Source organism: Perca fluviatilis, chromosome 22 (assembly GCF_010015445.1).
Source record: "Perca fluviatilis chromosome 22, GENO_Pfluv_1.0, whole genome shotgun sequence".
NCBI lineage: Eukaryota > Metazoa > Chordata > Actinopteri > Perciformes > Percidae > Perca > Perca fluviatilis.
In genome coordinates this window covers 7,132,407-7,159,906 of record NC_053133.1, presented here as the reverse complement: position 1 = coordinate 7,159,906, position 27,500 = coordinate 7,132,407, and the positions used below count along the sequence as shown (strand labels likewise).

At 42.7% G+C, this 27,500-nt stretch overlaps 1 protein-coding gene across 9 annotated transcripts in view; it reads left to right on the top strand.

Moving 5' to 3' along the window:
- Nucleotides 1–27,500, top strand: part of LOC120552354 (partitioning defective 3 homolog) — a 382,624-nt gene that overhangs the window by 175,546 nt on the left and 179,578 nt on the right. For all 9 annotated transcript variants that reach the window (XM_039790356.1, XM_039790350.1, XM_039790354.1 and 6 more), the window contains exons 6-12: nt 9,344–9,450; nt 10,424–10,507; nt 15,371–15,496; nt 18,123–18,350; nt 19,869–20,035; nt 25,841–25,980; nt 26,488–26,616. In XM_039790356.1, the coding sequence (XP_039646290.1) occupies nt 9,344–9,450; nt 10,424–10,507; nt 15,371–15,496; nt 18,123–18,350; nt 19,869–20,035; nt 25,841–25,980; nt 26,488–26,616 (981 nt within the window). The remainder of the gene's footprint in view (nt 1–9,343; nt 9,451–10,423; nt 10,508–15,370; nt 15,497–18,122; nt 18,351–19,868; nt 20,036–25,840; nt 25,981–26,487; nt 26,617–27,500) is intronic.

The window sequence follows — 27,500 nt, the reverse complement described above, 5'->3', positions numbered from 1 at the left end:
AAGAGAGACAGGCCTTTGTTTTTTCCAAATATCATTAAACAGACACATCTCGCTGCTCTCCGTCCTGATGTGGACAAATGCCGACCCACATCTCTGATTTAATTTGCTTAACAGCATTAGTAACCTGTCTGTCCCTGTAATTTGCCTCAAGTAAATCCCCGCAGAGCCTGAACTTTTATGAGCCAGAAGCCATGTCTTTCCAGAACAAAACAAAGAGAGACAGATTTAAAGGCTGGAGATCTTTGTTGATTAAAATAAGGCACTGGGATGGGGGAGTGAAATTGAACTTGGCCAACTGGGAATACAATATATCATGCATATCACTGGCAGGAAATTATGTAATTGAGAATGGAGATATATTAATATACCCCCACTGGTGTTGGTTATCATTTAGTCACGATATTGTGATTAATATTGATTTGGATACTTATCCACTTCTGGCTCTTGCTGTTGTCAAATAGTTTGGGTAAAAACATTTTTTTTAAACGTAAAGACTACCTGCATCATAAAAACAGTAATTTTATTATTTTTAAAGTGCTAGCTCATAGATGATGAGGCCTTATGGCTATGAAAATGCTATTAAAAAATGCTACATTCAGAAACCATGCTGCAGAAAGTTCTTTGTCTTTTCAGACAGTTTTCCTCAACAGTCATTTAATGTTTATCGCTGCTGTCTTGTAAGCAGTATACATGTGCATTGGCACAAGCGTTCCAACGATATATACGGAAACACAGGACTCTAAGGTAAATCCAAACTTTGCTTTTTTTGCTGTCAGGGTCGATGAGTGAAATCAAAAAGCTCACTTAGTAACACATCCTTGTTTCTTAAAATAATTGACAAGAAAACAGGTTAAAAAAAACAGGTTCTTGATACCCAAACAAACCCCACTCCCCACTGTCTTAACCTAGCACAACAACACATATTTGACTCCCTGTCGTCATTATCAAAAGGAATAGTACATCTAATGTGGAGTGCGAGTGCTCTCCTTTGAAGAAGCCTGGAGCCCATGGGTGCATGGTGTGAAATATGAAAGACAACACATGTCCTCATCAGAGGACAGCCGCCGCCTCAGCTTCTCCCCTTGGCACACAAACATAGGACTGTTACTGTGTAACCTCACTCTCTCTGTCTCTCTCCCTCACACACATACAAAGCAAGAGATAGCACCAGGGCCACACTGCTTATATTTTCTTCCAGATCTGCAGTTTCTAGTCCAACAGGGAGCTAATAGATTGCAAAAGGAATGAAACATTTATTTAAAGACTGCCCAATACAGTAGGCACTACGCTGTATATTCTGTGTACAACTCTCTTCACAGCAACACAATACATTCTCACTGCTATGTGTTGAAATCACCATTAGCTTACATCCTCGTGACCCTTAAGATCATAACAATATGAAGAAGATAAGACGGTATGCTGAAACTGGCTTTTGCTTCTCTGCTGACAACCATTAAGTGCCATTTATGGAACTTGTGGGTAGAATGAAGGAGGTCATTATGACCCTTCATCATCCACTAACCAGTTTAACTCTTCGCTCAGCCTTTCATAATGTTCCCCCATCGCCAACATAAATGTAAATAAGTGTCTCATAATCTTAGTCACTGTGACGTATTGGTTGTTTTAATGGCATTGGAGTCCGATGGGCTGGGGGGGGAATGAAGGGTTAACGATGGCGGAGAGGGTGGGGCTGGGTCTTTCGGAGCAACAGTCACATCCAATCTATTCACAGAGGCCATGTTGGTGCGTAATTTGGCCCCGATGGCAGTTTCCTCTGAGGCATGGATATGGGGGATAAAAGACCTTCTGTAACATGCAGAATAATCCATGTATGGTCAATTCTGTCACAGCTATGACCAGGTCATGTTACACACTGCACATTCTATCCATCAGCAGCTGGTCAAGGCAGCTGCTTTATTTTGAAGAACACAAGTTGGGATCATCTGTGGTTCAAATTTAGGTGAAAAATCTTTGTGTCCAATGCCATAAAGGCTTATTTTACACTGCTGATTGAAAACAGCGAGTTTCTGGCTCCGGTTAAAATGGAAAAGTATTGGTAATTGCTTCGTGAGGTCAAAGGAACTTTAATGGGACAATTAAGAGTTATTACCGGCAGCTTGTCTTTGTATGTCAATGCCATTGTGCAATGCAGCGGTACTGTAAAGTCCTTTTAGGTCTTGTCTGTTGTACAGTGTTTAGTCAAACTGTATTAACTGGAGGTAATGAGGGTACAATTATGGCTCCTTAACCTTTTGTGAGGAAGAGGAAAAGCCTCCGCCTCTGCTGCTTTTTTTTCTTTCTTTCTTACACCTCTGCTCACTGAGAACACATATTGCCATCGTTTGTTACCTTTGGCTAGATTCATGTTTTCACAAGGGGCGTATGTCACCTCGCACAATTAACGTTTCATATTTTTAGCTGGCCAGATCAGGTCAGAGGGCAGTCTTTGTAAATATTTCAACAGCCATTTTACTAAATGCTCCAGTTAAACTGCTTGTTTCCTTTATTTTTTTCAAACAGCGAACACGCCACATTGTTCATTTTGATAAATAATTCTATATCCTGTTCTATGGCCTCCATTGTTCTGCTGGGCACAGTCGGCCCATTGTAAGGGAACGTGTGACATCCTCTGACAGGGAGGCCTGTTCCACACATGAAGCTGTCACACAGATGTGGACCTCAGCCCTAAAGGAGGGGTGGTGGCCAGGAACACACCATTTGCTGCGACCTTTGAACTTGTCCTTGTTAAGCCCTTGACGCCAAAGATGGGCTCAGGAGGGAGTCCCCAGCCCTTCTCCCCCTCTTTCCCCTAACAGCTACATGTTGTACTTGCCCATGGCTAATGACATGACAGACACACACACACACACACACACACACACACACACACACACACACACACACACACACACACACACTTACAGTAGGTGTCCTTTAGTACAGTGGTTGATGGAGGATGACAGCTCCTCAACACACACCCTTTGCCCCAACCCCAGGCAGTGGGCTTTAGAGAGTGTGTGTGTGTGTGTGTGTGTGTGTGTGTGTGTACAGTGTTTTCCTTCGTGAGCAGACAGCTGCTCCCTCCCTCCCACTCTTCGCCTCTTGCTTGGTCCTCTCACCATTCTAACCTGTCTGTCCATATGAAGGTAACAAGACTGCACTTTGCGGCTCTCTCTCTCTCTCTCTCTCTCTCTCTCTCTCTCTCTCTCTCTCTCTCTCTCTGTTGCTCTATCTCTTTCTTATATGAGTCTCAATAATCTAATGCTGCAGCTGTCCGATGGCCAATGTGCCACTCCTTGCTTTATGCTTTACTTCATTGTTAAAAAAAGGCTGGTGGATTTCTGGCCAAAGATCAGGGCTCCGAGCCCTCCCTACTGGATGGGAGGGAGGGAGTGAAGCAGAGAGAGAGAGAGAGAGAGAGAAAGAGAGAGATAGCAAGGAATGAGTGCCATGAAGAGCTGAAAAGCTTTGTTGCTTCCCCACTCCACTGGTTACCAAGGGATCAACAGGGTGCTAAAAGCACTCAGGGGAGGAAGAAATGGAGGGTTTTTGGAGAGGGGGAAGGGATAGATTCAGCATGATGGAAAGACAAAGAAGGACGGAAGAGAGGGCGAGTGGAGGGGCAGAGAGAGAGATGGATGTATATTTAGCCTGCGCCTCTCCTCTGCTGTCACTCAGTGCACGGCTTTACCACCGACACGAGGACAGACAATAAGTGGGCTGGCAGTGAATATGAAGGGAGATGGCTTCTTCTTCTGCCCTGGTCACAGGGAGACACTAACCCCTACAACACACACTCAACTCAGCCACTATAGAAAGAAGTCAGCAGCTATCCTGAAGGACTTCGCTGCCTGAAATGTCAATCTTAATAAGTAATTATTTATTATATTCAGTCTTAGACGTGTTAGAGCACAGTCTTTGTCCAGAGTCTCTAATGAAGAGGCTGCACCCTTGCTGGTTGGATAGCCCCGTTTTGACTCTAATGAACCACAGTGGCCCCTGTCGTCATTATCTTTTGAATCTAGTGTCAAGTGTCAATCATGTGTTTCTGTTTATAGTGCAAATTTACTAGCAGTTGAAGCATGTTGTGCATTCAAATACGCGCATGAAAACTTTCACAATGGCTGAGAAAATGTGCTCTTACATCCAAACACCAGTAGTGTAAGACGGGTGTGTTTTTTGTTTCAGCTAGATATTATGACCGTATGTTTCACTTTAAATGTGGTAAACATTAGTATATTTTTCACAAAAAACATTACAAATCCTCCACTTTAATATCTGAAGTAATTTGACTGTTCCACAGATGACCTCGTACGGAAAGTCAGTATCTGAATCAGTGGCATGTACGGCTGTAAATGACTGTAAATGACTGTGCTTGTATCAAGAAGAAAACCGTTAAGAGAGTTCTTGAAACAAGTGACAATCTCATCCTGTTAGCATATTTCCCCACTTTGAACAAAGCAAGAATTTGCTGAGGCTGATTGAGGCCTACATTATCTTTTCTGTCCCATTACCCTCATTCACAATGACCCACCTTTTCTCTTCTTCATTGCAAACTCACTCTGGTTTTGTTCACTCAATGTCTTTCTTTTTCATCACAGAGTTCCTTCTTACTTTTCATGTCATTTTCACAGTTCCTCTTGGTTTTTCACACCAGTCGTCTGGAATATACCTGAATAGAAATATCACATTGTCCTAGTGCTGCTCTGATATCTACTTGTGCCATCTTTTGGTAATTTTATCTTTCTCACATTCACACTAGAGTCCGGATCGGGCCGAATTTTTCTGTCTGAGCCTGGCCCGCGTCCGACAGAACCGTGTCCGAACCCGGCCCAAGCCCGACAGGCTTTAAGAAATTTATGTCCGAGCCTGACCCGAGCCCGACACCGTTAAAATCTCATCTTTTTTCCTCTCATACTAATGACACATGTAGGCTTCGTTTGTTTGTGTGGAAAGCCCTTTTTTATTAAGCAACTGTAGGAAGGCATTCGGAAATGTCAACAGATGAGCGCATCAGCGCATACGGGGCAACAAGCGCACGTTAATAAGCTGTTAAAATGTTCAATGGGTTAACCTTTCCTGATCGCTTCGTTTCCGACCCTGATCAGAAAACCAGGAGAGACTCGTTACCTCCAGGGCCGACGTTATAACATGAATAACCACTAACTCTGCTCCGGTTGCATCTACAACACGTCTGATCCTCTTTTCTATCTCTTTTCTGCCCACTTACCACACACACTCACACACACACAAACTCACACGCACAGAGCTCTCTTAAAAGGAGCCACAGCACCATTTTACAACAAATTCCTTATCGCGCTGATGTGACCGAGCCCGACCCGACCGAGCCCGACCCGACCCCAACCATAATTTCTAAATATCTGTCCGAACCCAGCCCGGCCCGTCGGGTACCGTCGGGACCCGTCGGGACCCGTCGGCCTCGGGTCGGGTATCCATGCCTTAATTCACACACTCAACTGCTTGTGCTGTGCTTTTGGCCTGGTGCAAGTGAAGAATCCCTTCACCTTGGTGCTCTGACACTATTACTCACAGATAGTCTTTCCTTATTCTTTACTTGTTCTCTATTCCATTCCATTATTATCTATAGTTTTTCTTACATTTCAGCAGAAAGATGCTAGGAGGGAAATCACAACCACTTGCCATCTACAGGAACAAACTAACAGACAGGAGATTGTTGCTGAGAGCTACTATTACTGAAGTTAATTACATGCCACTCTCTGGGATGATACACTGTGAATCAGATCACTCTGTTGTCTAATGAGACAAAGACGTCGACCACCATCATTTTGTGCTGGGTATGAACTTTTTAAAGTCAACGTGTTCCTTTGGCTTTCATATCTCTGTTTCTGCCAATCTCGTCACATAGCATATACTCACAGCATATGTGCTTATATTTATTCTTCTTTTCCAGTTTCACCTGCCTTCTCCACACTTTGCCCTGTCTTTATTCATAGATTCCTTACAGGTGGCCAGGTCCTTTGTGCACAGCATATGTATTAAAAAAATCCAGCCAACCCACCTGGGGGTTTCATAAAAAGGCTTTGTGGATAATGGCCCCGTGAGGCACCTGGGACCTCAGCTGACACGTAATTAAAGGCAGTCCGGACTGATTGACTGACTCATTTTCATACCGAACGGTTAGAGAGGGGAAACAGACAGGTAGGGTGAGTCGAGGTCTCTTAAGGTTGACTGCTGATGAAAATTTCATGCCCCCACTCTTATAAATAAATAGGGGAGAGAGTCCCTCTGTGCCGCGCCTGTGTGTCGCCAAAGATATCCTGGGCTCTGAAAAGGGTAGAATCCATTTCCATAAAGTAACCACACCACAAGACCTATTTGGATGTGCTTGACATTTTACTAAAAGAGAGAGAAAGAGGAAGGTAAGGGGTGAGGGCAGGGAGAAGGCGGCTAACAAAGCATTTCAGCAGACCCTCCCAAGGAGGTGACGTGCTGTCTGGGGGCTGACAAGCTCACACACACACACAGAAACACACACACAGAAACACTCTCTCTCTCTCTCTTTCTCTCTCTCTCTCTCTCTCACACACACATACACACACACACACACACACACACACACACTTAGTGAAACAGAAACATGAAAAAAGTGGAGGAAAAAAAGACACACCCTAGGATACTAGGAAAACATGCAATATACGATAACGTTGAATATCGCGATAATGATATTACTTGCGATAGACATATATTAAAGTGTACTCAGTTCTGCATTTCTGCTGCTTTTGGGATTCTGCTAAAACACAACAAATTTCTTGTTGAATTTAAAACAAATTAAAGGAAATAACTTCCAACATTCTTTTTTTGAACATATTGAACATTGAATTGAATATAAAAGGCACCACTATAAAAAGAATGACAGTTATACACAAACACACACACACACGCACACAAAGACACAAGGATGAGCTGTCACGAACGGAACTGAAAGCAAAAACTGAAATGACTTTGTCCTTTCAAATTTAAAATTTTGATGTTCAATGTGCTTGTCACGTGTTGATGAACTTGTCCACCTCCTCCTGTAGCTAACCTTCAGCATATGGTTAGTTCAAATTGAACCTTGTATTATTAAAGGATATTTCACCGTTGGAAGGATGAATATATCTTTAAATTGGGTCACTTATGTAGTAGAAATGTGAATTTTTTTCCCAAGAAAAAGCCAGAAAATTTGTTTTTGGCTCGTGGATAAAAGACACCAAATCCCAGAATGCACTTGCTTCGCTGCTTTAGCGTATACTCCCAAGCCACGCCTACCGTTTACAGACAGACAGACAGACAGACAGACAGTGAGACAGTCAACTCAACTCATGTGTGTTTTATTGTCATTTCAACCATATACACGAAACATTTCATTTATTTAGAATTTTAGTTTTTTTTCATCTGTCAACTACACAATAGCACCCAGAACAACAGGCGGAATACTGTAGGTGTCCGGTATGTTAACGTAACACATTAACAGTTATTGAACTATACTATAGCACCAGAACAACCAGCTACCAGGGCGTGGAGCATGGATGTATTAAAAGGCGTGGAGACGTAACTGCACCGTTTACGAGCCCCTCCCGACTCGTTCCTCCAGCTCTGGCTATCTTGCTTTCAGCCCGCGATTAGCCGATTAGCTTTCTTTGTTTTCTTCATTGCAGTAAGAGTCACCTTTTCGCCAGTCCCTCACAAGTTTCTCCCTCATTTCAAACTTTCTTTCTGCTGCTCGATTACCGTTTTCGGGCTGCATATTTTACTACCTGCAGTTTGTTATCTCTTTTCTTTCTCAGTTGTCTTTAGGAGAAGCATTCTAGTTGTCACAAGCCTAGAGCGCCCTCTCGCGGCTGTAGACGGTAATGTTTTCAGTATGAATTAACATAAAAACATAAAAAAAAAACATGTTAAATTATATATATTTTGATATATAAGTCGCAGGACCAGCCAAAGTAGGAAAAAAAGTGTGACTTATAGTCCGGAAAATACGGTATATAAAAACGACATAGGAAACTACATTTTGTGCACTGCACACACATTATATGCTCCGTAAAGTTCAGATAACACGTATACTAGCATTAGCGCTTGGTGGGCTGTAAACACGAGTATAAACACAGCTGTAAATTTGCGTGGAAATGTATAATGGTCGGCATTTAACAGTCACAAACTCCACCAGCAGTTAGCAGTTAGTTGGATACAAGCACCCCATTTCTGCACCGACTAGCTAGTCTTACCCGGCGACAGAGCAGCCATGTTGTTCAGCCATGTTTCCACAAAAACAAAAAATTTCCTTCGGGATTAATAAATCTATCTATCTATCTATCTATCTATCTATCTATCTATCTATCTAAAAGTTTTCTGCTGAGAAGCCAATAGCGAAGATTCAAGATGGCTGACGCTCGTTTTGCTTTGGCAATTCTCGGAGAAAGATGACAGTCCAACCCCCTATGGGTGGGTTGAAAACATGCGGAAGTAGCTCCTACTACTGGCTGTAGTCCATTGCCTCTGGGCAAAAAATCTTCCGATGACGCAAAAATCGTCGTTTTACGTCATCGGAAGATTTTTTTCCAGACCCACAATACGGAGATCTCTCGTCTCAGGGGGACATGAGGGCGGGAAGCATGGTCATTCAAAAATACTACCTTGTTTCTACTGATACAAAGCTTAATGCTAAATCGGTGAAGTATCCCTTTAAATATGCCCCCCCTCATATTCTACCTGCAGGACGTCGGCACTGCATATACCGTAAGTGCCCTGCTCAATCTGTACCATCCCCATAAAGAGAGCTCAGATGAAAATGTTATCCCCCATTAAAGGAGAGCATGAAACTTCTCTCGTTCCAGAGCCTAGTTAAATCCTCAGACGTCTGGCTGGCCTGTAAACGCCACCGCCTCCCGGCCCCGCTGCCTAATGGCCCTGAAGGAAGATGAGTAAATGAAATGAAGAGAGTGAGAGAAACAAATGATAGTGGGCGCGACCACTTTGCTTCTCTCTAGACCTGATCGAATCACCGCAAAACCCCAGCAGCAGTGCCACGCCCCGGGCCAGACCTGATTGATTGAGCAGGAGCCATCGATCAGGGCCACTTTGTCACTACAGTCACTGAAGTTTTTGGCTGGGGCATCAGCGGTCCCGTCTGTACTCTACTGAAAGTCTCTTTTGATTTAGAATTGAGGTTGTTACTCGTTCCTGCAGGTAATTGGATTAAAAGCCAGAGGGAAGATATAGGCAGGGGAGTATGGGATGCAAGCACAGCCAAATTGAGAGTCTGACTCTTTTACTTTGCTGGAACAATGATTTATCCTTTCTTTTTTTCTTTATTTCCTTTTAGGAGGAGGAGGAAGAAGAGCGGAGGAGACAAGAAAGGAGGATTGAAAGGATTGAGCCAATAGGGAGGGCCGATTCCTCATTGGAATATTCTCCTGTGTTGAGTCTAGAGTGAGTGATTCCCCCCCCAACCCCCTCCACCCCCACCCCACCCAACCCCAATCCCCCAACCAGCTATATACAGTACAGTATGTCTTTGGGGTTCCAAAATACAGAAACATGTATTCTTCACCCGTTCTGGTATCGACCTATGTAGATAATGTTGGTCTTTTTTTGTCCAGATAAGAGATATCCTTGATCCTCTGCCACCACAATCAAATTTTGTTTTAGTTTGTTATATGAATTATGTGAAGTTCTAGCTACATTAGCGGTGGGGCTTTAGGGATGGCAATGTCAGTCTATCGGTCTGTCCACCACAAATCTAATTCCATTTTATATGGGGTGGCTTCAGGAATCTCAAAACCTGGGCAAATAAAACACAACATATCAGCATAGCTAGATACGGCTACAGCTAAGAAAAACTTTATTTTAAATAATTGGTGAACTGACCTTTTAATTTATCAAAATGATACCAGTAAGGTTAATAATTGCCATAACATCATCACTAAACACCTAAACCCAACCCTATTACCACATGACAAAGACCACATCATCACACACATCTGCTTCAACGGTTGCTTGTGTTCATTTGTCTTCATGTCTTTATCTACACAAATTAACCTTCTCCTCCTCCTCCCTTCCCTCACACGTTTTTCAATTAATCTGTTCCTTTTTAGCACACCAATCTGATCTTAATCACTTAATTGGAGTCTCCATTTAGGTCCCTAAGTGACCCTGGGGTCCAACAGCCAGACTTTGTAATGGATGACTTTGCATAGACAACAGAATGCAGCCTCCACCATTAAGGCTGCACCAACCCCCATCCCATACATCCCATCAATATCTTCATGTTGGACCGTGTTGTCTTTTATATCCTGCTTTTCTACATTTTCATGTCATTCCTGTTTTTTTTTTATGCATGCATGTCTCCCCCTGCCTCCTCCTTCTTCTCGTCCTCTCGGCCTCATCCATCATTGTCCTGCAGATCCCTGCTCAAGCCAGTAGAGGTGTCCAATGGAGGAGGGCCCCTCGGGATCCACGTAGTGCCTCTCAGTTCGCAGGATGTCAGGTAAAAGAAAAAGAAGAAAATCAAAGAATCAATGCAGCTTAGTCGAAACAATAGCTGGTTGTTTTCCCCATCCAATATGTCTCCTGCATCCTTTGCTTTGAAGCCCTGTGGGTGTTGCTTTCTCTTTACTTCTACTCACTGTTTCTCACTCTTATTTCTTTCCTCACTCTCTGCTCTCTGGTCCTTCTTGTTCACCTCTTTTTACAAGTTGCTGCAGGCTGTCTTGTTCACTCACTCTGATTCTTCTGGCCATCTTTTTATTTTTATTTTTGTGAGTTTCAGTGCTGACACACCACGCCCTTACCCAGCAACGCTCATATCTGAAAGCTCAAAAAAGCCCCCAGTGGGAAGGAGAAAATGAAAACCGCTTTTCTCTTGACTTCACAGTTTTTCCAAGTCGTGTTTTTCTTTTTATCCTAACCTATGTCCTCAGTCACAATGCTGTCCGCTCTGCCTCGAAGGTGATTCAGACTGCTTCCTTCCTTTTGCCTTTTTGTTTTTATCCGACGAGGAGTGTCGATGACAGGGAACAAGAGGAGGAATGCATCATAGTTTACAGTTATTCCAGGAAAAATAAAGGACAGAGGAAGTGGCCAGATGTAATCAAACTAAAAGCTTGTGTATAACACAGATCCCCACTGCACGCCAACGGACTGGCACACCACCAAGGTGAATGTGACTACTCAGCGCTGGGAGAGGGAGGCAGGGGAACAAGGTGAAAAGACAAAGTGAGGAGATGGAACGGGATGACATTTGAGGGAGAGAGGATGGCTGTCATTGAAGATTGCTGCGTGTCATTTCTTTGGGACACTAATCCCATTGTTGTTTATAAGCGTCAAAAGTGTCAGGAAACTATATTTAGCTGTGACCTCGTGCGGTTGACTCCCTCAGAAGCTGTGGCACTTTGAGTTATCCTGAGTCAGAGGAGGAAAGTAATGAGTCATGATAGCTTGCACCAAGCAATATTGCTTAAATAAAGTTCACATTCAGCGGTTTTATTAGACATGCCGTTCTTTATTCCCACACAATCAAACTGCATCTTGCAAGATGTAGCAGCATTGCTGCATGGCAAGTCAATTGTTTCTCCATCAGCTAAGTTCGGCACTAATAGCCATCAGAGCCTTCAATTAACTTCAGACATGATAAGCGTCTGGTCAGTGGGATGATGCTAATGGCCTGGTCCAGCTCTTTCCTGTGTGCTGTGTGCTCGGACAGGAGGCATTAGGCTCAGCGGGCTGTCATTAGTGTCTAGACCAGGGCCACGGGGGTCAGACAGCCAGCAAAAACCAGACAGCAAACAAGGAACTGCAGGCGCTCCAGTGTCGGCTGCTCGCATTCTGCTTCACTGTACTGACATCAAGTTAGATCAGAACAGGAGGGGAAGACAGCTGCAGGGGAGAGGGTAGAGCCTCTCTCTCTCCCTCTCACTTAACACGCGCACGCACACACACACACACACACACACACACACACACATGCACAGATATTTACCTGCATGAACTTACACCCATACTCTTTTTTTCTTAACACACGCAAACAGTGTGTGAGCAGTGCTGATCTACCTTGAATGCTTGAGTACACATAAATACACTGTACATCTACACACACACACACACACACACACACCCCTCACAGATGCATTCTTTGCTTAATGAACTTCTCATTCCGTGACCAGTTTGAATTGTAAACAAACTGCGGACATAATTGCCGTGCATAAATTGATCATGATTGGATTAACATTTGATTAAAGGCAGTAGATGAGAGCAGGTGGCATCCTTCAAATCATTTCTCAGCACTGCTGCCCAGCCACAAGATGGAGCAAAGCCATACAGTGTTACAATGCTGATTCTTGTGTTTAGCATGCCTGGTATTTTTCTCCACAGTCTGTCGAGAATCTTCTACCTACAAAATCCTTGTGCTTATACTGTATCTGACACCTTATTAATTCACTGACTGAAGCCCCATTTTCAACTGCTATTAAAATTTGATTTGAGTGATCCAATCACTTGTGGACAGCTCTAAGTGTGTGTGTGTGTGTGTGTGTGTGTGTGTGTGTGTGTGTGTGTGTGTGTGTGTGTAAGCATTTCAGTTGTTACTCTCACATAAATCATACATGTGCAATGACTAATGACAGCTGTTACGACCTGTGCATGGGGAGAAGGAGGTTTCTAAAAGTCTCAGTGTGTTCAGCTCTCAATACGTATTTTTTTTCTCGCTTTTATCTGAATCTCTGTGCTTTGAAGTTTAGTTTCTGTATTATATCTGTTTTATTTTACGTTTCATGTTCGCACATAAGTGTCGTTTTAAGTTACTGCTGATGAAGACGCAGCATTTCCTGATGTTACTGCTTCATAATAAAAGCATCTAAAAAACAAAAATAATGGGGGACTTTTAGTGTAAAGAATTTATAGGAAATCAAAAACTGGTCCACCGTTTTACAGCCACTCAGGCTCGCCGGCTTCTAAATAGTAACTCCAGCGCTGACACAGCGCTGTGGAGCTAGGTCTGGCAATGCAAGACTACTAGCAACAGCAGCTGTTGTGATGTAAGAGCTGGAATGTCTGTGGTAATTTTCTACATATTTGTGAATTCAGGGACATTTTATGAAACTAAAAATAAGGTTATTGTTTACCAGTGGCTGCCTTTTCCAGGCAACCGTGGGGCACAGAGCGCCAGACAGCCGGGGGATATAAAAGCAGCCAGCACCGGAACAAAAACTCTGACACATGACTGACAGTATCATAATAACATCCAAAACACACGATTCACTCTCAGTGGTTTCTGTGGCATTAGAAATACTTTGAATGACTACGTAGTTCCGCTCACAGTTGAGCAAGCAGTCCTTAATGTGGCCCAGGACACTTACGCTGGCACACTGGAAAAAGAAAGTAGTCACATGTGGCCAAAACCACGTTCAAATGTGGCCTGAGTGATCAGATCTCAATGCGTCCTGGGTGCATTCACACCTGTACTTAAAGCTGTCCACTTGTAATTTGATCACTCAGATCGGATTTTATACCAGCTGAAAACGGGGCTTTACAGCCTGTAAAATTAACATTTAGATTTTGCTTTAGCTCTCCTGCTTTCTCCAAGTAACTAATAAATATCTAGAAAAAAGCCATCACTCAGATGGGGAGGAATTGAGAGGGTGGAAGTACATTACAGTCATCGAAATAATAGTGCTTTTAGGAAATCATCATCATCTTCAAATCTCTAAAAGATGCCGCTTTGTCCCCAATCCTCCCTGCTGCTGCTTGGAATACTGATCAGGGATCAACCAAAACTCCTTAATCTACTGTCTGTGGTCTGCTACCAGATCAGAAGTCATTAGATGTGTGCATGCTGTAATCTCCATTCACAATACTTTGTTTTCAAGCTGCCAACACTTATGGAGATAAAGCACAATCATGTCCGCTTCCACACGGCCTGCAATTACTCTCTGTTCAACACACTTAAGCTGACCTGGCAGAGCCGGCTTAGACACCGAGAAAGAGGGAAGGACCTTTTGTGATCTTTAATTTCAACTTAATACTGAGCCATTTACCCCCATTGAGGAGCTGAGATGAGTCTACGGTGAGAGCGTGGATGTCCACATTATGCAGCCAATTAGAGCAATGTTCTGAGAGTGGCCCTGTTTGGCTGAAATGCTAAAGAGCCCTGTGAATCTGCCCTTGACGTCTGTAGTAAACAGAGTCACAATTTAAATGTGCTGTTTCTGTGTCCAATGAAACGACAGGAAGTAACTGAAAATGATGAAAAGCACGCAGCTTTTGTCCTTGCCACTAGTAAGCTGTTGATTGCAGTGTAGTTTACTGGATCTTGTACATCTTGGTTTGGCTTCTGAATAGTTTTGGCTCTGATATATTTCATCATTATTCTTAATTTCCCATAAGTAAGCCTCCAAACTTTTTGTCAGTTTATGCAAGGACACCAAACGTTTGCACTCAGTCAGTCTACCTGCTACCTCAGGCATCTGGCGCCTTAGAGACGGATGGAGTTTGTAGTTTTGCTGTGCGAGTGCACATCAGATATCTTTGCATGTGGTTATCCTCAGGGCCTAACTAAAGCCCCAAGGAGCTCACTGATGTATTTATTTAGAGGGGGGGGCGGGGGAGAGTATTCCAAGGTAAAGGTTGCCTTTTTTTTTGAAGGGATTGCTGAGCAGCAACTGCCGTGGAACTGCTTGGGTATTTATTTCGTCTTAAGCGCTAGTGAAGGCAACTGCAGCATTTCCTCTGAAGCCATAAGATGATCTCTTAGTTGTTGGTCTGGATTACCTCAGACAACCCACCCTGTCATTCTCTCAAACCTGCCTACAGAAAGACAAACAGAGAACAGGACAGAGATATGGACACAGGCTTAACATTTAGCAAGTAATAGAGTGCTACTCCAGGCCACAGCTAAATGCATTTGGCTTAGAGTATGGAAAGTTAACTTTAAATGACAGCATTGTGAAAAATGACAGTATGTTACAACCTGGCTAACGTTACTTTATCAACCTAATTACTCTCCCCTAAAAACTGGTGGGTAAAAGATACACAAGATATGGTCAAAAACTTGCAAAAAGTTGTTTTATAAGTATTACATCTTTAGACCATAATAAAACAACTGATATCAACTCTGGATAACTAAGATATTTACTTAATTTTTTAGTGCTCCTCAGATAGCTTATCTCAATGTCCACTTCTTTTTCCTCCTCCATGCCTTCTTTTCTAGTCTTTTTTTATATATATACTGTATAGATGCAAGGGACAAGGCTTGAAACTTGCTGCCTCCTGTTCAGTATATTGATATGTAATTGCTGCAGTAGTGTATGTGTCTAAATTATGTTTTATTTGTAACCTGTTTTGTGATTATTTCCAGGACTCAGGGCTTGCTGGTGAAGCGACTGGAGCGTGGGGGCAAAGCCGAGCAGGAGCGTCTCTTCCAGGAGAACGACTGTATTGTCAAAATTAATCAGGGAGACATTCGCCACCTGCGCTTCGAACAGTAAGCTCCAAAGTCGGCCATCTATTGGTGGTTATATATGTGACATCATCTTTTCCATACATTATACACTCTAAAGTTTCTACTTCAGTATGTCCTCTTCTTGTCAGGTGCATTGCATGCCATCCATTTTAATTTCTTTCACTGCTTCCTGTTAGGACACATGCAGTGAGCACGGTCCTCCCAGCCCATACTGTGAGCAGTGGCAGTAAATAGTGTTGCTGTAGATAAGTGGAGCCCAAACGTCAGGGAGATGTGACACCCACACAGCTGCACAATAAAACAGAAATATTACTGACTTTGTTGGCCTTCCTGTAATAGGTCTCAGTGACCTGCAGTCCTTCACCACCGCTGATCCAAAACCACCCACACTCTTCTCTTGATTCATTTCTATCGATTCATCGCTCCTCTTCATTTCTTAAAGTGGAATAAAGATATAAACCTGGGACTTTTCCACCCATTTACCCCAAGCCACCATTCTCCCTCACACACACATACGCCCGAATGTGAGCACTCTCACACATACTTGCACATGTTACACTTAGCTATGACACCTTAACTACACTTGTGGCTGTGTGTGTGTGTGTGTGTGTGTGTGTGTGTGTGTGTGTGTGTGTGTGTGTGTGTGTGTGTGTGTGTGTGTGTGTGTGTGTGTGTGTGTGTGTGTGTGTGTGTGTGTGTGTGTGTGTGTGTGTGTGTCTCAGGCTGAGAAATAGATTGCTTCTCCTCCAGGCTGGATTCTGTAGGCAGTGTACGGAGGTCTGCTTGGCTTTCTCCCTTATCATCCATTCCTCCACAGGAAGAAATAGCCCGGATTCGTGCTAACGAAGGCCCAGCCTACAGTCATACTGGGCTGGACATAGTCATCTAAAACCACTGGGCTTATGCCACCCTGCTGGATGATTGGCAGAAACCAAGTTTTGAACCCCTCTCTATTCAGAAGTAGACTAAAAAATTCTTTTTTTCTGACAATTATCACTGTCAAAATGTATGTTCTTTAAGCAAGGCGTACCTAAACTTTTATAACCAACTTTCGCAAAGATAAGAAAAGCTCTCCATCAGCTTTTAAACTTCCAGACTATCACGGTTACCTTACCACATTATGTTAATGTGTTCATCAGACTGTGTACAAAGCCACTAAGGTTTTAGCATTCATTTTTTTCTTTCTTTTCAAAACGATGCTATGTCATTAGTAAACATCCCAGTTTCCTTCCAAGCCTTTTCTACTGTGAAAGAGGCTTACAAACCAAATCCACTAGGGAGTGATGTTTTGTAGCGTTCCGCACTTACCCCATGCCAAACACGCTCCGCACCAGCATCCAAATGCATATGATGTTTGTGATTTTGCATGAATATGAGTTGAAGGAGCTAAACTTTCCTCCCCGTCCGCCCCCCTGGCTCTCTCATCACTTCCTACCCCAGATGGTGCGCCGCACAGAGCAACAATTTAAAGTGATAGTCTAATCTCCTTGGATTGTTTTGCTTGGGTAAATATTTTGAACCGCTTAATCTAACTGAATCTAATGATGCATTGATGGGGTAATTTATTATTCAATCAGGCTCGCATGGAGGCTGATTACTGGAGTGATGGCACTGTATATGTGCAGGTGGGAACATTTGTGCACAAACACGCATACACACTCGCACTCAGTCACTCAGTCACTCAGTCATCACCCCTCAGTGTGCACATGTGAGTGATTTTTGTGAATTACCATAAGAATGAAGATGGGAGAGACCAAATCCTGCAGAAGTGGCTGGGTACGCCGTGCGCGCCTCGCCTCTGTGACACTGCTCGAATGAAGTGCTGTCTGTTGTGGCAGAAGCAGCTTAACGGCTGTCATTTGGATAGAATCAGCATGGTATTACTGGCGTGGTAATGGGTGTCTGAAAACAGGAGGTGGGATTGTTGGAATCCAAAAATCCTCCGCGTCTCTGGCCCCCTATGCTGCAGCATGGCTCGCTCCTGGCCAGCCTATCTATATGCTAAGTGCCACCGGCAAACCAGACTAAACAATTCTTGCGTCTCGGAATCATGTTGTGCTCTTGTCTTTCCTTATTCGGCCCCAAAGTCGCATGAGACTGAGTGTGTGTTTTGGCGATTTTTTTCTTATTTTGTGTGTAAGGAGTGAAGTGTAAAAAAAAAAAAAACACACACACACACCCACACACACAAAAAAAAAAAAACAAAAACACACACACACACACACACACACACACACACACACACACACACACACACACACACACACCCAGACTACTATACTGTAGAGAGACTTTGATACTCCTCATACATGTTCCACTGGTATAATATAGAATACACAATATATAATGTTTCATCACTGACTCACCATTCACCATCCTTATCTCCTTCCTGTCTTGATGCTGGTAATTATAGATAATGTAATTTCATTCCTCCTGTGCTGCTAGCAGCTCTGTGAATAGCCATGCTAACCTCAACTCTCCCTATTGCCTCTCAACATACAGCACCACATAGCCTTCCTTATCCTTCTATATCGTACAAGCTATGATAGTACACTATTGTACTTGTATCTCTTATCATGCTCAAGCTAATTCATTTCTGTTTGCATGACCTCCCCTCTCCCTCCCACTTTCTCTGCATCACCTCCAGAGCCCAAAACATTTTCAAGCAGGCGATGCGTGGGCCCGTCATCCTTTTTCACGTGGTCCCCGCAGCCATGAAGAGACAGTACGAGCTGCTGTCGGCCCAGAGCGAGCTCAGCCCGCCCCAGTCCAACAGAGTCCGTTTTCGCCAAGACTTTCAGCAGTCGGGGGACAGGTCCAGTTTGGTGGGGGGGGTGACTCCCAGAGCTGGACCACAACCAGGCCTCAACCACGAGTAGGTTTCAGAGTTACCTTGTGTATCCCTATCCCACAAACATGTGGACATTGAGTAGATGTTAAGAAAACCTACACAGATTTAGAAAGCCAGATGAAAGTGAGACACACAGTACCATGAAATGAAAGTTGCCCTTTTGTCCAACTAGTTGTCTGAAAAAAATAACAAAGGTTCATGTTTTTGCACAGACGTAGGCTAAGAAGTCTCAGGCTCCCAATGAATGCAGTTCTGTTTTAATCACACCAGTCAATGACTTTTCCTCAATATGTTCACTGTAAATCCATCAATGTTTATAAGCGACACAATAAGGCAAGAGAGCAGTTTAATAATCATTTCTACCTGAGACCTCCAAGTCTGCATCACTGATCATCTTGTTAAAAGCCCATTTTATCTGCCTGTGGTTACTATTAATTTCTCTAATGACTTTGGCCTGATTCCAGAAAGCTAAACATGTGGGTGTTCATCAAGTAGGTCCTTGTGTACGGGTTTACTGTCTTAATTTCCATCATATAAATTCATAAATCATCTTTACATTCTCTGTATGTTACATTAAGTCAATATTCTCTATTGCACAGAAATAATCATTGTATTGTTAGTGCATCCTATTATAGCAGCCTGACAGATATAAGCCATATATGTCCTGATACTTGTTTAAAATATGATTTTTTTGGCATAATATGATAAAAAAAATGTGTTCTTGTTTGAGTTGTTGAAATCTTGACTTACTACTAGTTTAAAAAAAAATCTACTTCAACATATGCCATAGGACATATTGGACTCCTCAGAAGAGATACGTCTCTAAAGTCATTCCCACTTCCTATTGTACATTCTGTCAACCTGAACAAACTGGAACTTTCCTACATATGGTCTGGGAGTGTGAACAGGTACATGAGTTCTGGCATAAAACAACCTCAATAATATCTGATGTGATGGGATATCTAATCCCTACTGACCCGATTGTTTTGTTACTGGCGACTCTAAATTACACCTGCTTGTGAGACAGAGGAGAATTTGGCTAGCTGGCTCAACTGCAACCAAGACACACACACACACTCGCTTTGTATAAAACAGTGGTTAGTGTATCTCCTAGACATAGTTATGCTTGAGCTCTCTACAGCAAGGATTAACAAAGCCAAATCATCGACTATCAGCCTGTGGGAAAGCGCAGCAGCACAAATATCAGATCTAATGACCTCAACGCCACAAAAACTAGAGGAGAGCGACTAGGCAAGGTGTGATTTCTGTTTGTTTGTTCTGTTTTCCTCGAGACCGCAGAGGGTGGGGGCTGGGAGAGGGTTTTTGTTCTTGTTCAATTTGTGTTTCTCTGTTCTGTATGTTTGAATATAAAAAAGCAATAAAAAATGTATCTAAAAAAATAAAAAAACAATACAGAAAATACCAAAACAGCATGCTGGAAATGTCGAAGGAAGTACACTTGTGCTTTCTTTTCCCCCACATTATGTCACTGTTCTGTAGGCACAAAACAAATCAAACCTTTATCTTTGTCTTGCTCTATAGCCACCAAGGACCCCTGGCAGGAAGCACCCCAGAGCTGAGCCGACGGTACACCACGTTACCAGCCCCCTCCACCTCCCCCTCCCTGCAGCGCAGGGTAAGCACAAATCCATCCACCAGCTCCTACCTAAAGAACAAAGGACGCAGATTCAACATCCAGCTGAAGAAAGGTAAGAACCAGCAGACTCATGAACACCAACAATCCCATTGTCCTTCGGGGACGAATAAAGTTGAAAGTTAAAGTTGAATGCCTGATTTTAAAAGTGAAAATCTTTCTCTGCATTTCATTAGAATAATACGTTTGTATTTCCATGCATCGCTCTGACCATGTGGTGTTTTCCTCACCTTAAGATCTGCTTTGCCCGTTCGTGTGGTATTTTGCCGCCCAGCTCAGAGCACGCGGTGCACACATGGGAGGAGAGGCGCATACAGGACGGAGAAATGAAATGGAAAATTGTGTCTGAATAGACCTTTCAGAACTAAATTCTGTTTCTGGTGCAATGTCACTCCGCTGCCACTATGTTTATTTTATTAACAAGAGCAAACCAATTATGTGGAGCAAATGCACAGTAATAAATAAAAAAAAAGTAAATAAACTATTTGAATTAAACACTCTCCAACCAGTAGATCTCTTTAAATCAGAATTTAAAAAAATAACGCTTAATGTGGTTAAAGCAGGAACATCTGTAAATCAGTCTGCATTTATCCATAAATTAATATGGATGATTCTTACAGTATCTGTTGCCGACAGCTACTTTGTACTGTATGAAAAGCTTTTCCTTCAGTTCCTCCAATCCCTGCAGCCATCTGAAAGCAGCAGGACAGGCATGCTGATAAATCTGTAACCTCCGATTGAAGATGTGCTGCACCAGAGCGCATTACCATTACGCACGGTCCTCCACTGTGTTTACCTTCATTAAATCACATGCAAATGACACCAAGCTGCTGCAAAATCACCACACACACCTCTACACGCATCATTCTGGTCGATTATAACGCATTATTCTGGCCTCTTATACGAGAGGCATCGGATTACTGGAGCCTGTTAATCCTGCTTTACAATAAATAAATTAAAAAAACAGCTCCTCATGTTTTACCCTCAAAATGCATTGCAAAGCTCATGCTACTGCTCTGCACCATCCAGACAACTATATGACTTTCCGGAGAAGCCAATGTGTTGAGCTAGTGAGGCATCATGCCTCACTGTGATGGCAGATTTATTTATTTATTAATCACCACATCCAGCAGCATTCTGCATTTAAATACACTTACATTTTAGCCTAGAAATCTAGACGCACCCTAGCGGCAGCAAAATTATTTTGCAGCCAGGGCGGTCTAGGCACTCTCCGACTGACTTGCGAGCTGGAAAAACCAAACTCTGGTCAGGCCAATTACATCGTGTATAGAGTCGGTGGGCGGGCTTATGGCTGCTGCTGCTGCTGGGAACAGTGGTCTTCTGGAAGACTTGGAGTTCAGCTTTTCTTTGAGAAAAGAACAAAGAACGGCTCTGAAGTCATTCTTAAAAAAGGAAGATGTTTTCAGAGTTTTGCCGACCAGATACGGCAAAAGTTTAATCTATCAACTATCTTCGCTACCTTCTTCGTTGCTTTGCCTGGTTGTAGCGCTATCCTATTGCGTGCAGAGGGAATTTGAAAGACAACCGTTTATCCCGCCCCTCGGATTGAGCCCTGTCAATGGTGAGTTCCCAGACCCAACATCTTGTCAGGCTACTTAAAGTTCACTTTGAGACACAAACATACAGTTTTACTCTTTTGATCATCAAGCAGCTGAAACCAGTTCATCCTCCAAGTGGAGAGCAGATGCAAATAACACCCCTCTCTCTCTCTCTCTCTCTCTCTCTCTCTCTCTCTCTCTCTCTCTCTCTTTCTATTTCTGCCTCTATTACGTTTGTCCCACTCTGTCACCACTCTTTACTCCTCATGGAAACAAAGTGGACAATGGGCCGTCTCATCATCTTTATGCATTTTTCTTTCCCCAGAGTAAACGATCTATCAAGAAATATCCAAACTCTCTGCTTGCCTCTGGGCTTTGTTTAAGAGAGCAGGCCAAAAGCAAACACTGATCAACGGCTTCTTGAAAGCAGAGGTTGTGGTATGTTGCGCTCAGGCCACATCACCATGGTCTTGTGGTTGAAATATTAAGATTCAGCAATCAGTCTGCTTCCAGCTGAGGTTGGTTTGTTTGTGTACTTGGACAGGCCTTTTGATACTGCAGAAGTTGTATATCTTAGCCAACCAAATAGTGGTGTGTTTACTGCCAGACTCAATCTGACCTCATCACTTCACTATCTTTATATGAATTGACGAGCAGTTGGTTGTAAAATGAACCAGTGCTGAGGTGGCTCGCCTACTCTTTGTCTCTCTCTTTCACTTTGATCCTTTTTTTTCTGTTGGAGGGAGCAGATGTTAAGTCGAAAGCTGGCACCGAGGCCGTAGCAGCAAGCTTCAGGGAATAGTGCAGCAAGTGAGGGCAGCAGCGCAGGCTAAATGCAACGCACTCGAGGGAAATGCAGTCACAAGCTGCTCTAATATATTTGGCCAGGGTCCCTGAGCACTGCCAGCAGAGTTTCATAGTTCTTATATGCACAGTGGGGCTGCAGTGCAAGTTAAATATTTTGTGATAAAGTTCTTCTCTTTTTTTTCTGCACACAAACCTCTCATTTCAGTGAAACCAAGCTGGGGCAATGTTGGTGGAGCTCCAGCAGCTCCAGAGACTGTTGCCATTAGTATAGTTTATTTTCACTAGCCACTTCGTGGTCTGATTCAACACCAGTCATAACTCTCAAAAGTATTCTTTTGCCCAAGTGACAATAATGGTTTCTGAGATAATTGCTTGTGATTTAAATTGGGGCTTACCGGAATGGATGCGCCTCGCTTGTAAACGTCAAGCCATTTGTGTGTCTAAATGGAGATGAATTATTGTCCAAATGTTGTTGAATTGGAAATCTAACTAAAGCACTAAAATCCAAAAGAGTCGAGGGAAGTGTGCCCCTGGAATCCATTTTGACAGTTCCGTATGATTACCATCAGAGTTTATCACTACTAATGTACTTTTAGAAGGGCTTCAGCAGTGTTGTTGACTCGTTATTGTTGTAATTCGGTCTAAGTGGGCCTGAGTTCCGAGTGGGAGGAGCAGATCTTACTTGGCAAATTAACAAGAGTGACTTAATCAAATACTGCAGTAGAAAAGGACATACACACCCCATTAAGTCATTCTAATGTGCCTCAGCCTCTCCTCATGTTTGCTGTTTAATTGGCTTATTGGAGCCAGGATTCCAACTAATCCAGAAAGGATACAATTACTTTTATCCTGGTCTTCTATTACCCAAAATAAAGACGTCAGTGGTTAATTACTGTAGGCCTATTAGAGATGCATTCTCCTAATTGCCTGATTGGAGACCGTTAATGACGGGATCTTTCAATGGGCAGGAGTTTGATTCTGCTCATTAGGCCGTGTGCAGGCCAGGGGAAAGGGAAAGACACTGGCATGGGAGGGGGGGTTACAGTGGAAAAGGGGACATAGACTGTGGTTTAGGGGATTTAAAAGGGGAGCTTTAATGTGCAGCTTATTCGGATCTGAAACTGTAGGAGAGAAGCACGGTAGGATATAACTGATAATGGGGTAATGATGAAACTTTATTTAGAAATCACATTGGCACCTTTTTGGTTAGAGATTTGTCTTCTTGTATTACTCAATCTGTGTAGTTCAGTTTTGAGTATACCAACTGCACTGAGTAGGAGGCTGATTGCCATGGCCTTTAAAAGTTTAGTAAGAAGACAAACTTTGCAGATTTAACATTCAACACATAACGATGGCAGCTTTGTCTGTCTGCTTAGTTATCATGCTGCATTGATGGAGGGATCATAGCACGTCATCATCCTCAACAGCTCAACTTTTTGACTTTATAAGCAACCTCTTCATCACCTTTCCGCAAGTTTGTTTGTGTGCAGAGGCCACAAGAAGGTTGCCACGCGCAGTTCTCCCTCTTTGTGATTTTTTTTTTTTTTTTTGTTCATCAACACCATCACTGTCAGCAAGACAACAGAGAGTTTGTCAGACAGCGAGAGAGACATACTGGGAAAAGTAGGTCATAATGAGCCATGAGGTGCTGACAGCTCTGTGAAATGAGCAGCTACTTTGACATGAATGCTAATCACCGTTGCTACCATCAGAGAAGCCTCCGCTGAAACCGCATACTGCGACTTTCCCTACTTGACTGCTAGAAATGCCGATGGCTAGGTTATGCATGGTGGAATGTATCTCTGAACACTGTTCTTAATGACTCATTGAAAAGCATTACTGTATGTAGCAGGATTATTGAATTTTTAAATATTCTGTCAAAGAATTATCAGACAAACACAATTTATTTAGTTTACCCCTTTCCATAGCTGACATTTGAAACCATTTCTTGCTTTTATTTGACAAATTCAGGTCTGTTCGGCAGAAAAGGTCAGCCTGAGATCATCTTATTTATCCGTTATTGTATTTGCCTATTTCCTCCGGACCAGTAATTCATATTCATTTGATAAACCTTGAAGGTCAGTCTTAAAACCTAAAGGAAATAGTTTTGCACAGCTGCTATCTGAAGTGTTTTCTCAGATTTAGCCTTATCACTCACTGCACTTCAAAAAAGGTATGTAGCTCTTGCTTAATGATACATCAGTAAGAAAAACAACTATTAATGGATAAGGATCACTGCGTTCTACATTATGCAAACTTTAAACTCTCTATATATAGTAGAAGGTTGCCTTGACCCAGACATGATTTGAGCACAGCCTCCTGCCCTGCTGTTGTACCAAAAAGTCCAATGGATTTTTTGGTTTTAACATCTGGCGCATGGTACGCAGATGATTTAGAAAACAGCATTTTTGCTATTTTTGCTATTTAGGTGAAGTTCACTACATTTCAAGAGGCTATTGAGCAGCATTTTGATGCATTTTGCAATCCATAATCATTCACTTTTCTCTGCTTATTGTGGTCACTAACCGGCCTTTAATCCAACCGTAACTTACGAGAGTGGCTTTAAAGTCCACATGCACTTATCATAAACACTCAATTTTGGTTCATAGCATTGACACTATATTTAGAGTTAGGGACATGTTTTCATTTTTGACTTCCTAGAACATGTGAGTGAGACACACCCTTATGGCAAGGATGGAAGTAAGTATGTTTGTATTAACTATAGGTGGTTCAGAACATGGTAGAAAACCATAATTTGTTCCCTGCATTGTGGTTTCTCATGTTACAGCGGCATGTAATGAAAAGGATCTTTCAGAAATGGTTTCAAGAGTCTGTCCAGTTTAAGAGTCACAGTGAAAGCGCCATGACAGCGCGGCACAACATTTTTAGGTTCCTTTCTCTTACTTTTCTTTTATTAGAAATGACTATAATGAGATAAACAATATTTCTTCTAAAACGCATATATAGGAACAAAAAAAATCTAATGATATTTGTATTGTTTTCATAGCCACAGTGTTATATAGTACATACTGGTTAGTGACTTTTTGAAATGAAAGCAAGAAAATGAATGTCACTATGTTTACCTGGAGAAACAAATCTTTTGTTGTTGACATTTATGAACTCATATGGAGGTGCTGGAGCACTTTACTAAACATAAACACATGCGCATTATTTACTTCGCCCTCTTCAGAACGATAAAGCTTCTACAAGGCAGTAAATCAGTAATATCGCTGTGATATTTCTGTGATAGCACAGCGCGAGAGCATGTCGGTTGACAATCTTTCATTTTTACTGTTCAGGTTCATGCACTCCATGCTGGCAAGACATACCTAATGAAGTGTCCTTGAGCAAGACACTGACGTCTCAAGGATTGATGTTGTATGGGAAACTTCTGAACTCGCTTTATGGCAATTAGGCATGAAAAAAAAAACACTACTCAGTAAAATATCACATTACATTTCTTACTATATTCATATTTTTTCCATTATTCCTAGGTCCAGAGGGTCTTGGGTTCAGCATCACATCCAGAGACGTCCCCATTGGTGGCAGTGCTCCCATTTATGTCAAAAACATCCTTCCTCGAGGGGCCGCCATCCAAGATGGCCGATTGAAAGCTGGAGACCAGCTGCTGGAGGTGGGGCAGCACTTCCTTGCAACCTCTAACCATATAGTGTTCACATACAATCTCACATGTGTGCTCTGTGAGATTGTATGTTATTTCAAAGACTAATTACTCTTTTGCTGGTATGGTTTTTGTTCTGAAATTAAATCTTACAGAGCTTTTTGTTGAAATGAGTCAAACACACTGCGTTCCCTATGGCTACAACAATTCAGCTCCAGCTTTGAATTGCTGACGAAAAGTGGTTAGACGGAACAATATTTTGATTATACTTCAATCAGACTGACATGAAAATCAGCTAGTGCTCACTTTAGGGGGAAATAACCCATGCTTAATACCAGCTCCAACTGTCTCAGAGGGTAATCTGCATAAAGGTTATGTGGAGGCCACAAAGAAGATTTTCCCTCATTAAAGTTAATTTTTCTTCCGAGTGTGTGTGTGTGTATCTGAGTGTTTATTTTTGCCTGTATATATGTGCTTATCTGAGTACTTATGATACTGTGTGTGTTGGTGTATGTGCAGGTTAGTGGAGTGGACCTGAATGGTAAGAGCCAGGAAGAGGTGGTGGCCCTGCTCCGAGCCACGCCCATGGATGGAACTGTGAACCTGTCGGTGATTCGCCCAGAGGACTCCCTGCTGCCCCGAGAAGTGGTCAGTAGCCAGCCAGCACCTCACCTTATAACATATTTTCAATACTGCTGTCCCACTCAGAAAATAGAAAAATATCACTTTACATGTGACAGTTGATTGCAACAAGTTGGAATTCCCACATGTCTTAAAGGGCCAAATACTTGATACTGGAAAAGAATGGTACCTTATTATTCTCACCCTTAAACAAAAAAGAAATGCAGAACAGAACACTATTTTTTATATATTCAACTTTTGTTTGTCTATCTCTCCATTATACTGTAAGTGTATATTATACATATACACTTACAATGTTTAAATTCTTGTGTCATGTGTAATTCTATCAGTGTTGCTTTCCTCTGAAGGATGTATGCCTACAAAATACATGTCCTAAAAATCACAGTGATTATGAATTAACAAGTGATAATTCTAAACGTGCGGCATTGAAGTTCATATGCACCTTAATATTTAGCAGCCAGCCCACTTTTACCCACACAGAATGAGAATTGAGATTCATTGATCACACACGGTTCCCTAAGTTTCACACCTTTAGTGCAGATGCGCGGTGCACACACTCACACATCCACATAGAAACACACACAGACACACTCTCGCACTCAGACACACATTCTACGTACAGGGTGACTTTGGCTGTCGTGCAACAGATGGTGAGGCTACTGACCTCGTCCAGCCTGCGCTCAGTCGCTCTGACAGCAGGCTCGGGGCGGCACAGCACCTTGGCAGGCCAGGGGCCCCTGATGCCAACCTCAATCCTACCCATAATACTCAGCCCGGCACCCGGGCTGTTAACCCCGCCATAGGAGCTGTTCAACCTGTGGAGTAATGGTCCTCTGAGACACATTTTACTCTGCTAATGTGCTGTTTCTCCAGTTAGTGCACAACCCCCA